Source organism: Callospermophilus lateralis, chromosome 16 (assembly GCF_048772815.1).
Source record: "Callospermophilus lateralis isolate mCalLat2 chromosome 16, mCalLat2.hap1, whole genome shotgun sequence".
In the NCBI taxonomy this organism is placed as follows: domain Eukaryota; kingdom Metazoa; phylum Chordata; class Mammalia; order Rodentia; family Sciuridae; genus Callospermophilus; species Callospermophilus lateralis.
Window position 1 is genome coordinate 53415716 of NC_135320.1, and position 12035 is coordinate 53427750.

General features: G+C 39.8%; 1 protein-coding gene across 2 annotated transcripts in view; it reads left to right on the plus strand.

Moving 5' to 3' along the window:
- Cpq (carboxypeptidase Q) overlaps window positions 1-12035 on the plus strand; it is a 448367-nt gene that overhangs the window by 129971 nt on the left and 306361 nt on the right. For both annotated transcript variants that reach the window (XM_077105576.1, XM_076835947.2), the window contains exon 3: window positions 10864-11071. In XM_077105576.1, coding sequence (XP_076961691.1) covers window positions 10864-11071 — 208 coding nt within the window. The remainder of the gene's footprint in view (window positions 1-10863; window positions 11072-12035) is intronic.

Consider the following 12035-nt stretch of genomic DNA (forward strand, 5'->3'; position numbering starts at 1 on the left):
GTCACTGGGAGTAAGTGCACTAAGAGGCTCTTTGGTCTGCCAAAGTGGATCAAGAACAATATAGTCAATTTAATTCAGTTCAGCAAATATATGTTGAATTCAGAATATGGGAAAAGCATTGTGCTACATTTTATGGCAATATCAAAAGACATCACCACCACTCTGTGGTAGGCATTTTCCTTCTGTTTGGGAATTGAAGCCTTTGCTAGTTCCCAACCATTTGGTTTGGGTAGGATTGGCCTCTTACCCAGGATGAAGGGACTTTTCTTAAGACAGTAAGCAGAGCCCATCTCCATGGCCATCTAACTGGATTCAGTAGTGGGCCTATAACCCAGGAGTCTTGGACAGACTCGTTTGCTGGAGCTCTGTCTTTGCTGTGGAAGCGACTGGAAGACACTGTCTTTTCCTGGGCATTGTGGTGATATTTGTGAGGTCTGGGAGGACCTGGAGCTGTGATGAGGTAGAACATCACACAGGCACTGGAGATGAAGCTGACATGATGAAAGGTAGTACCAGGAACCAGGAACCTCCTGAAGCCAACCCTGCTACTGGTCACATCAGTGAAAACCTTTCCAAATCAATTGCAGTGGAGTTTTCTACCATTTTCAAGTAAGAGAATTCATATATTCCTTGATCTCAGTAATTAGAAAAACGATTTATGGTAGATACAACTTGAGTGTTACTATTATTCTAGAATACTTACTCATATCCGTAATCAAACTTGACCCAGGGATTAAGATTATTGTGAAAACAAAATTGACCAATGGCAAATGTTTCTTGAAATGGACTTTGAAGTCAGTCTGACTAATGCAGCTCCCCTGCACAGTCAGTTCACGTTCAGTAGTACTGGGGTGAGTACCACCCTCCAAAATCCCAGTGGCTTGGAACCACCAAGATTTATTACCACTTTCTAGTTTGGAAAAAAAATCAAGAAGATTCAAGAATCTTCATGTGACTTAGTAAGATGGGAGAAATAATCTTACCCCCTCTATCGCTGTACTTCTTAAATGCCTTTTCTCACTTATAAAGTGTGGCATTAATATCAATACTTGGATTTGTGTCCTTCTAGGTTAAGAGTTTTCATAAAATGGCCTCCAAGAAATTTTCATGTAAGTCACGTGGTTCTGATATTTACAGCATGTCTCTAGAATCTCCTTCAAGTGGCAAATTATATCAAATTGAGTCATTAGACTGAGCCAGCTTTACTACTATTTCAGACAGAAATTCTGTTTTGTTACAATATTTTTTTTAACCCAAGTTTTACTCCTCTAAGAAGACAGCATAGGACACTCAACATTTCAAAACGATAACTAAATAAAAAGGCCCACTTTGGAATACCAAGTTGTCATAGAGTTGTTTTATCTCTCTGCCATAACACTGTAATGACATTATCTTGTATCTAATATAAACACAAACACACTAGTTTCTGTCATTTTTACCCTTGGTTTGTGAAGATGGAATTCAGAGAGAAAACACATTTAGAGATGAAATAGTGAAATTTTCTGAAAGTGCATAGAATTACTTAACTGTGACAGAGCTACTTGTTTCTTTTAGGAATGACATTGGTAGCTAACTAACTGAAGCTACCAAGGATATGTTTTAATGTCTCTGGGGTTTTTCTGCTATTTAAAATTCTTTGTCATTGTAAATCTACATATGTTAGATGAGTGACATTTGCTAAATTCTTCTTTAGATTTTTTGTTTTCTGTTGTTGATCATTTGATCACTTTGATGTGTAAAAGGCGGAGGAAATTAGTTTTTGAATTTTTACTGAACAATCTTTCTTACAGTATCAAATATATTCATTCTCTATCTTATCAGTTAGCAATAGATTGTGGGGAAGAAAACTCTGATAGAAACTTTAAATTCAGGTCCCTGCAACAGGCAGTACTCACTCAGTAGTATGGCTTTTTTGGTGTGGGGTGGCACCGGGGATTGAACTCAGGGGCACTAGACTACTGAGCCACATCCCCAGCCCTATTTTGTATTTTATTTACAGACAGAGTCTCACTGAATTGCTTAGTGCCTCACTTTAGCTGAGGCTGGCTTTGAACTCTCAATCCTCCTGCCTTAGGCTCCTGAGCCACTGGGATCACAGGCATTCACTACTGCACCTGGCACCATATTGCTTTTTATATATCAGCTGCCAGTTGGTGATTCTTTTGTTCTTGCCTCAAGTCTCTTTTTCACCCTAGATCGAAGAAGCAGCTCCCATCTGGGATGTCCCATTCTCGTGGCCAAAGACAAAAAGTTCTTAAGAGAAGAAGTCAAATCTTGTAATAGTTTTTAAAGGTCCTGATCAGCTGTGACCATCTGTCATGCCCATTCACACTGGGTTGGCCAGGGCAAGTTGCTTGGCCAAGTCTCGGGTCAGTGTCTCCAACAAAGATCCTCCAGTTTATAAGGCAGTTGATAGGAATGTGCTATCCTCTGAAGAGGAAGGGAGAGGAAATCATAGTGTCTCACAGGTCTGTTGTGGATAGGGCCATCATCTCTGGCACCCATGCCATGTTCTGATGCTGCCTCTCCAAAAAGTCCATTTCCTGCTTCTTTCACCCACCCCTCCATCACCGCCTATGTAGCCCTTGTTGTCAGGTAGACCCATGGAAACTGCTCAGCTTTTCTGCAGCCTAATGTGGGGCCTTTATGACACACTGGCTAAATTGTTGGTTTGGTAAAAACTAGAGTTGTTTGATATGATAGGGAACAGCTCTGCTGTAAACTAAGAGGGCTCAGTCTTGACTAAACTCATATCCACTTTTTTTTTTTTTTGGAAATTTATGCTATTGGCTCAAAGCAAAATTTTAAATAAATCAGATAATTACTGCTTATATCTAGTAAATATGTGTCCAGAGCGCTTAAATATATACCCTATTGCCTTAAAGCACTTTATAACATAGAGAGTAATTTTATCATCCTTATCTCATCTGGTGCTCACAAGAAGCCTAGTGATGCCAATATTATTGCAGTTCCCATTTTATAAGATAAGATCAAAAGGCATGTCCATTAAAAATAAGAAAGCATATTTAAAAATAAATAAAAAGATAAATGAGTTTAACAAAGAAAGAAAAATGCCTAGTGGGCTTTATGGCTGGAATTCAAGCCAGGGTACTCTGATGAAGAAATACCTTCTTTTAAGTATATCTTGAAAAATGCATAATGTATTATGCAAAATACCTTATTTTAAAATTATGGAATAAGATGACTATTTGCTTTACTGAAATAATTCACCTTAAAATTTTTAAAAAGTATTTCTTTGGTTTTTGAATATTTGCTTAATAAATTTCAGTTACACACAAATTTCCTTAGGAAGACCATCTTTGCACAGAGCAGGCAGTGTGGTCATTGGAGCACAAAATTCCATGAAGCCAGTTACCCCATCAGAGAAAATGGCCTGCCATCCAAGCGGTTATTCAATGTGGCCCACTGGACCGTATCCCCACTGTCCATCCTGGTCTAAACCACTATCATCTAATCTTAGCCAAAATATGGCAGTAGGACTTTAAACCGCCTTCTATACCTTTCCTTCCCTCCTTCAAGTGCCTAGTGACACTTTCAATCTGTGAATCCAAAATACCTGACTTCTCTTTTTCCACCAAGATTCCTACACAGATTCCGTCACAGCTACAGGCTCCCATGTGCTGTCCTCCCAATGCTGCCAGTGTCTCTTGTCATTCTCTACCTACCTTCATCTCTGTCCTCTTTTCGGCTTCCTATCCTCCTTGCCAATGTCTGGTAGCCAATTAACATTCATTTGGCAGATTTCACCTTTCCAGGGAATTCTGCCATGCCTGTAGATTCCCGTATCCCCAGCCCTTTGTTAGTCTACCTGGTCAGCAACTCACCCCTATGTCCAGCCATCATGAGGTCCCTAGATTGTCCTCTTTAACCACCACTTGAAGCTGACTGAGGTGCTTGGTGTCTTTCTGCTGCTTATTTGAGAAGATGTGTAAGATGATAGTGGTTTTTGCAAAATTCCTTACCCACCCACACCAGTCACCCTTATAAGGTGACACACAGCAGCTGCGGGGAGAGCAACCATGTCAATCATGTTTCAAAGCAACCAACTTGTTCTGAAAAAGAGTCCAACTTATGTTTTAGAGTAGAAATGTTCCCTGTGATAACTGCTAGAAATAATGGAGGTCCTCCTAAGTCTGATCACCTCTTTATGCTGCTGAAAGGACAATGGGAGTGGCTGGATTTTAAGGCAATGGGGTCTCTAAGGACCAGCCTGTGCTCCATGCTTGTAGATGCTGCATGTTGCTGAGCTGGGTCCCTGTAGAACGCGTGTTCTGCCTTAATGCTCAGTTAAGCCTCGTGGTCCTGTGGTAGGCACTGTCCATAAACAACAAAAGCTGTGCTATAAATTCTCTAAATTCTTTAGAGGTTGAAGTAGACAAGTTGCTCGGCTTGCAGCTTGGCCCCAGATGTTAGTGTGGCAAGATGGCTCAGCACCCTGGCAGATGAATAGTGGCCTCTCTAGAGCTGATGATAATTTACTGTGCCAGTGGATTTTGATGTAGTTGGGTCCTCTTGTGAGACTGACAGACCAGGTTTAATTGGAGCCAGGCCTCAGGAGACCCAGTTTGGAGAGGATGGGTCATATACCTCCAGGGACCTTTTGGAGCTGTGCTTTGCCCCTCGCTTATCCAACTTTCAGTCAAACTAATAGCTGAGTTTTATTTTTTTGAAAATTTCTCTAAGAGACCACTTTCCTTCCTTCCTGGAATTCACAGAGGAGAATGAGGGCCTATAAATATCTTGGTTAAAAATTGGAAGATTTTGGAGTGACTGGGGGCCTGGCAGGAAGTCTCATATTTGCTGTAAATGAATAGATGTTTCATGTATTTTTTTCTTCTCTTCTTTGTTCTTTACCTGGGAATGCCCTTTCCCTCATTTTCAGGCAACTGAAATCTTCTAAATCCCTCTTAAAGTTTCTTCTTACAGGAAACTCGCTAGATTCTTCCTGCTCAGAGTTTAAACTAATCTGTGTTGTCATTTCATGATGTTATGCTATACTTTTATTTAGCGCTTGTGGCATCCTGAGTCATTTGAAAAGTTCTCATTTACCCATTTTTCTTCCCTGGATTATACCTTCCCTAAGGTGAGAACTGGAACTTACTCATCTTCCTTTTGTCCCCAGTCCCTGGCATGAAGTCCTGGCCTAGAAGAAGGGCTATAAACTTGTTGAATTAATTTAAATCTTTTAGTCTTGTTCCTCCATGAAGTACATTGCACAATCGCTAATATTCTCCATAAACAAATGGACCCTCAGAAAGGAACATCTGATGTTCTTTTATCTGCCTTGCCATGAATTTACAATTTCCCCACCACTTCAGGCAAAACACTGAGTTTCCAAGAACAACTGTTTTACCTTCTCCATAACTCTGAGTTCAGGAAAGGCCAACCATTCCAGGGACCTAGTCATCTTTCATAGTGCACAGGGTGGAAGATTCCATGATAAGAGTATGAAGCCTGGCTTCCTTTTGGGTAGGGCTAGACCACTTCCTGTTTGGGGGTTAAGTCTTCTTCTGAATCAAAATCAATTTCCTAAAACATACCACTTTGAATTGAGCTCCAGAGACATGTTTTTATATCTTTTGCTTGCTTTCAATAGTAGAAAACATAAGAGTTCTCCCTTCACTATCTTTTTTTTTTTTTTTGAGGCAGTCTCTTTATGTTGCACAGGCTGGCCTTGAACTTCCTATCTTCTGCCTCAGCCTCTGGAGTAGCTGGATTACAGGCATGCACTACCATGTCTTGATTTCTTCTTATTTTTAACTCTGTTTGGAAGGAATCAAGTCAGAAGAGATGGAAAGTGGGTCTCTATCATATTCCCTATAGAATGGATGACTGAGCCAATACCACACTGGTTAGCATCTTTTGTCCCTGCAGGGAGACTGCAAACAGTAATCACACACAGGATAAGTGGCTTAAAAATTAATGGATCAGTTTTGAAAATTTGGTATAAAAAATATTTGTGGCTCAAGCGGTAGCGCGCTCGCCTGGCATGTGTGCGGCCTGGGTTCGATCCTCAGCACCACATACAAACAAAGATGTTGTGTCCGCCGATAACTAAAAAATAAATATTTAAAAATTCTCTCTCTCTCTCTTTAAAAAAAAATAAATAAAAATAAAAAGAAAAAGAAACCCAGGATTTTTGAACTGTTTGTGACTTAAGAGGCTGTCGCCAAGAGAGTCACTTTGGGTGTTTTTAGCTTGGGTCCCACATTCTTTTCTGAAATTAACTACTGTGATCCTTTTCATCACTGTAAGGATCTCACCCTAGAGTGAAGAGCCCCTCAATGCTCCCCTGTGAATAGGCTGGACCCCTTGGATAACAGTACCCGGAGGGCTCCTGGAAGATAACTGATGCCTGACAACTTAGGTTGGCTTCTGTGTAACTATTTCTTTTTCCTTTTTATTCCTCTTAAAATGAAAACACTGAGCTTTTCTTTTGATATGTTCTATATTTATGAGAGAAGAGTGATGTAGTTAATAGGAAGAGCATGGCCCTTGGATTTAGACAACACGGATACTCAAATCTCAGCTTCCACACCTAGTAGTTGTGTACACTTAACTCTTGGCACCTCAGTATCCTTGTAAAAGCTACTTTGTAGACTGCTGTGAACATTAACATACATAACAGTCACCCAAGTACAGCTATTAATATCAATTATTCTCACCTACAGGAATATGCAAGTTCCTTGGAAACATGCATTTTTTGAAGGGTGATAAAGGATGAGGCATTATATTTTAATTAATATTTTTGTTGTTATTTTTTTCTTCAGTCTGTGTTTCACATATATATGTCGGGCATCATTTCAAGCACTTTGGTAACATTAATGAATAAAATAGATAAAAATTTCTACCTTACATTATTGTGATGGGTACAACTGGATGCTGTTAAAGGCTCTGAAGAAATTAAGAGAGCTAAGAGGAACAGGAGGTTGGCAACAGGCTGTGATTGTGAATTGGTTTTGTGTCCTCAGAGGCTTTTTAAAACTACCTTTCAGGATGGTGAATGGGAGGGAGGGAGACGGAAGTGAGGAGTAGGAACCTGCTGATTTGTGGGAGAGCATGAGTATTCCCTTTGGTGTAACATGTCAAAATGCAAACTCAGAAGAGTGAAGTTTTCCAGATGGCCTGATTTTATTTTGTTTAATTTGGGCAAATATCTTCCTGTGATGTTTTGTACGTATCCTGCTTTCTGCAACAATGGCTACTGAGTACAGTCTACCTGGTCTGTGACAACTAGAGGAGATCATCATGCATGTCTGTTATTGGACTGTCACCAAGCAAGTCCATTGGGACCAGCAGAGATGCTCTCAGCTATTTGCCCTGTGCAGGGGCCTGAACCTGCAGTCACTGTGAATGCTACCCACATGTGGCTCTTTAAATGTAAATAGACATTAATTACAATGAAGTGACATTTGAAAGTCCCATTCTCAATCATACCAGTCACATTTCCTGTGCTCAATAGCCATATGTAGCTAGAGGCTACTGTGTTAGATAGCGCTGATGTGAAACATTTCCATCACTGTGGAACGTTCTGTTAGTATTTATTGCTTTGCATGTTTCCCTCTCTGACTTGGGTTTTTTGTGGTGCTGCTGTCAGTTTTCAGACCAATCTTACCCTTTTCATTTGTTGTTTCTCATAGATTTTAGGATTAAATGCCAGATGTAGAATGTTGAGCTAAGGAAGAGTACCTAGGCTTTAAGGGAGATTAGAAGAACTACCTTATGTTGAGGAACCTAGATTTTATTCTTGGGATTTATATTGGTATCAGGATTACCCAGTGCTTCTTTTGCTTGGTTATTGTGTTGCAGCTTTACTCTGGGTGGTAAGAGAGTCAGACTGCTGAGTTACTGTGGGAGAGGGGTAGTCCAGCTTTAAAGGTAAAAATTGCACATTCATGGGAATGCTATTGGTCCAGTCAATGATCCCTTATTTGGAGCCATGACATTCAAGGAAATGTTGAATGCCCAAATGTCTACCCACACGCCCAGAACTGTGTTAGTCCCTGGAGATACAAATGAGAATGAACTTGGCCCCAAAGCCTGAGGAATTCACAGTTTAGGCAGTAAAGAGAGCTGCATATACAGTTTCATTTGTCTAGTGCCCAACTATTCCGAGCACTCCTAAAAATCTGGAGGAGGGTGGTATATGATTCAGCCTTCCCAGGGACAGAGTGAGGGGATAGGAAAGGAAGCAGGAAGCTGAAAAATGCCCCCTAAAGAAATGATTCTTAAATGGAAGCTTGAGGGAGAAATAGGTGTTGGTAACATGAAGATGTTGAGAGAGGAACGGGGCAGAGTGGTGCATGCCTGTAATCCCAGTGGATTGGGAGGCTGTGAGGCAGGAAGATCGTGAGTTCAAAGTCAGCCTCAGCAAAAGCGAGGTGCTAAGCAACTCAGTGAAACCCTGTCTCTAAATGAAATACAAAATAAGGCTGGGGTTGTGGTTCAGTGGTCTAATGCCCCTGAGTTCAATCCCTAGTACCCAAAAGAAAAAAAAATAAGGTGTTGAGAGAATGGGGTCAATAGACACAAGTACCATAGCATGAAAAACAAAACAAAACAAAACAAAAAACCAAGGAGTGGAATAACAGAGGATAAGAGTGAGAACTTGTAGGATTAGGATTGATGAAGCTTAAAATAAACAGGAATGAGTGTCTGTAGAGGTAGGCTGATAGATGAGTTTCAGCAGGGAAAGTGACAGAGTGGTGGTTCTGTTGGCAGATCTGGCTTCTCAGTAATTCAGGTAGTACATTCGGGTAACTGTGTAGGTTACTTTTGGGGGAACTGGGCTGGAAGTTGGAATGCCAATGGTGTGAGAGGGCTGGGGAGGAGGGGCTTGTAAGAATCCAAAAGGAGATAATGAGGGCCTGAGGTCAGAGAGTATAACAGGTTGGACCAGGGGACATGGATTTGGTCGATACTAATTTTTAAAGGTAAAATTATTAGTATTTTAAGGATTGATTTTATTATTGGGAATGAAGGAGACAGGAATAAGAGATGACTCTCAGCTTTCAGGGAAACAGTTTAAGTCAAACTCTTCTCCCAAGTTCATTGTGACAGGCTTTGACCTGTAGTTGCTACTAGTGATTTGCATCAACAACTGTGCTGTCTAGGTTACCTTTTGGCTCTCTTTAGTCAAGATTTGAGTTGAAGTATAGACTGTAGTGAAGTACCACCCTTGTATGACTTTAATTTTGAAATTTTACAGAAGTTTGGCTTCATTTTTAGTGGCTCTAATTTAGACACAAAATTACCCCATTTGCTGGGACATCCCTTGGGTGGACCATTGAACCTGTTATTCATTAGGAGCAGCTGAAAACCATCAGCAAAATTCCTGCACTATGCCAACAATAACACCAGTCAAATTTCAAGGTAACTCTAGGTTTCAGAAAGTTATGAATCTCATAATCTGTCTAGCTGACTCCTTATTTGTATTTTTATGCAGATTTGTCACATAAAGAGCTGGAGGTTTCCTTATTTTCCATATTTGTACACTGCTTTTCTTAGATCATAAATTAAATTCTGAGTTCTGAGTGTTGACGGAGACATACTTATAGATTTGTAGCTAATCATTTTAAAGTAAATGTACAAAACCAGCCTAAAGGGACCATTATAATGGGGCCTGTATAGAATTCTCCAGTACCTGCAATGCATTTTAAAAGGATTTTCCAACCAGCAGTTAGCATTTTAATGACATCTTAGTTAACCATAAGTTAAGCTTTCAAAAGAAAAAGAAAATAAAGAAATATAGTTCTATAGTTTGTATTATTAAGGAAATATGAAAAATATATGTTGATGCTTCACATGTTAGCAATGTATTTCTTGACTGCCTGGTTAAAGCCACAAATGGTAGTTGTTTACCACTTTCTTTTATATGGTTTTATTTAACCACTGCATCTGGCCTTTGCTACTAAATATTTTTTCTTTGTCATTCTAACTGCTCTATTCAGTAGGCTCTTTGGTGATGCTCTTTGGGCACACATCTCCCCAAGTTAACAGGACAATTATACTACATGGTGGAGAGTTTTATTTGAAGACTAGTAACGTGTTTGGTGATGAATGAGGACTGTAAAATGAGAAGCACGGGAAGTTTCCAGATCCTTTAAGAATGTTTTTATACAAAAGAGGAAAGAAGACAAGCTCTCTATAATTCTTAGGAGAAGTCACATTAACCATTTGTTAAAAGTTGGATTTACAAGGAACATTGGCTTCTTAAGAGTGTCCCTCACAGGGCTGGGGATGTGGCTCAAGTGGTAGTGCGCTCGCCTGGCATGCGTGTGGCCCAGGTTCGATCCTCAGCACCACTTACAAACAAAGATGTTGTATCCGCCGATAACTAAAAAAATAAAATATTAAAAAAATTCTCTCTCTCTCTCTCAAAAGAGTGTTCCTCACAAACTGCCATCTTTTGCATGATGTCATTGAAGGTTGTTTAGCAACATATCAAAATAGTTTTATGAAAAGATGAATATGTGTTTCATTAATCCTTAGAGGAATTTTCTAAAATGCCTTTTTAAAAATAAATAATTAGTGTCATTCTGTGAAGTGCATGACTTCTTAGGGTGGGAAAGAAGAAGAAGAAAATAAAAGGGGCTATTTTTTCAAGCAATTAGTGATTTAGTACCAGCTGGTTAAGTGAGGTGAAAAACCCTGAGTTGTATGTTATATTATTTTGAATGCTAACCTCATAATCTTTCTCCCATGGTAAATGGCTCTAAACTTTGATCTTCTCAAACAAGTTTGCCAGATGTAGCGGACAAAGCATGTGTGACTTTTTGTGCACCATTTCCACCTGGCTGATGGGAAACCATAAGTTAATTCTCATTTGACTTTTATTTCTAGGCATTACAGCAGAAGTTCTGGTGGTGACCTCTTTCGCTGAACTGCAGAGAAGGGCCCCAGAAGCAAGAGGGAAGATTGTTGTTTATAACCAACCTTATGTCAGCTATGCCATGACAGTGGAATACCGAGTCCGGGGTGCCGTGGAGGCTGCCAAGGTGGGAGCTTTGGCATCCCTTATCCGATCAGTGGCGACCTTCTCCATCTACAGGTTGGTTATGATATTTGTTTGGAAATTTTAAAAAATCTTTTCCATGAAAGAGAAGCCCTTACGAAATAAAGACAAAGCCATTCAAATGAAAATACTGATAATGCATGGAATTCCCCCACCCCCCATTCCACATTTGGTCATTTGTTGGCAATATCTTTTGGGGGCCTTTTCAGGATTCCAAGCTTCATTTATGCATTCCTTTAAAAAGCTTTCCACATCCACAGCCATCCTTTAACATTCCTTATATAACGAATACACTGTGTATTTTCATTGGAGGGTGGGTTGACTTCACGTCTGTGTTTCATCAGCATTCCTAATGACTTCAGAGGAAGCCAGGCCGCTTTCCACATTGCTAGAGGAGTGAAATAAAAATAGAGTGGGTAACATGGTGGGGGCCAATTCTGGGGTAATGGAACAAGCTGGGGAACTAGAGGAACCTGGCTCTGCTAATGAACAACTGTATGAACAACTTCAGTATTTCTTAGACTTCTCTGAGCCTCACAATTCTCTGTTGACAAATGATGATGAAGAAGAAGTGTGTGAAATTCTTTTAAGATTAAATTGAGCAAACTTATAAAAGATAATCGATTGTCTTTGCAGGTCTATAAAAATATTTGGTGGCATTATTTGAAAACAATGTAAGACTTTTCTTCTTTATTACCCTGGTTTTTATTATCTTAGGAGACTAACTCCTCTTAGCCTGCTTTTTTTTTTTTTTTTTTTTTTTTTTTTTAATGGGTCTGACTGTGTTGTCAAGGATAGCCTTAAATTATTGGATTCAAGGATTCTCCTGCCTTAGCCTCCCAAGTAGATGGGACTACAAGCTTGTGCCACTGTGCTGGGTCAAGTGTTTCAATAATTCTCAGGCCCAGGATGCAATTCAATATTGCAATGGATAAAAGGTCTAAAACTTGACCTGTAGACATTTGACCTAGTTTAATAGTTACGTGTAGTTATGTCACAC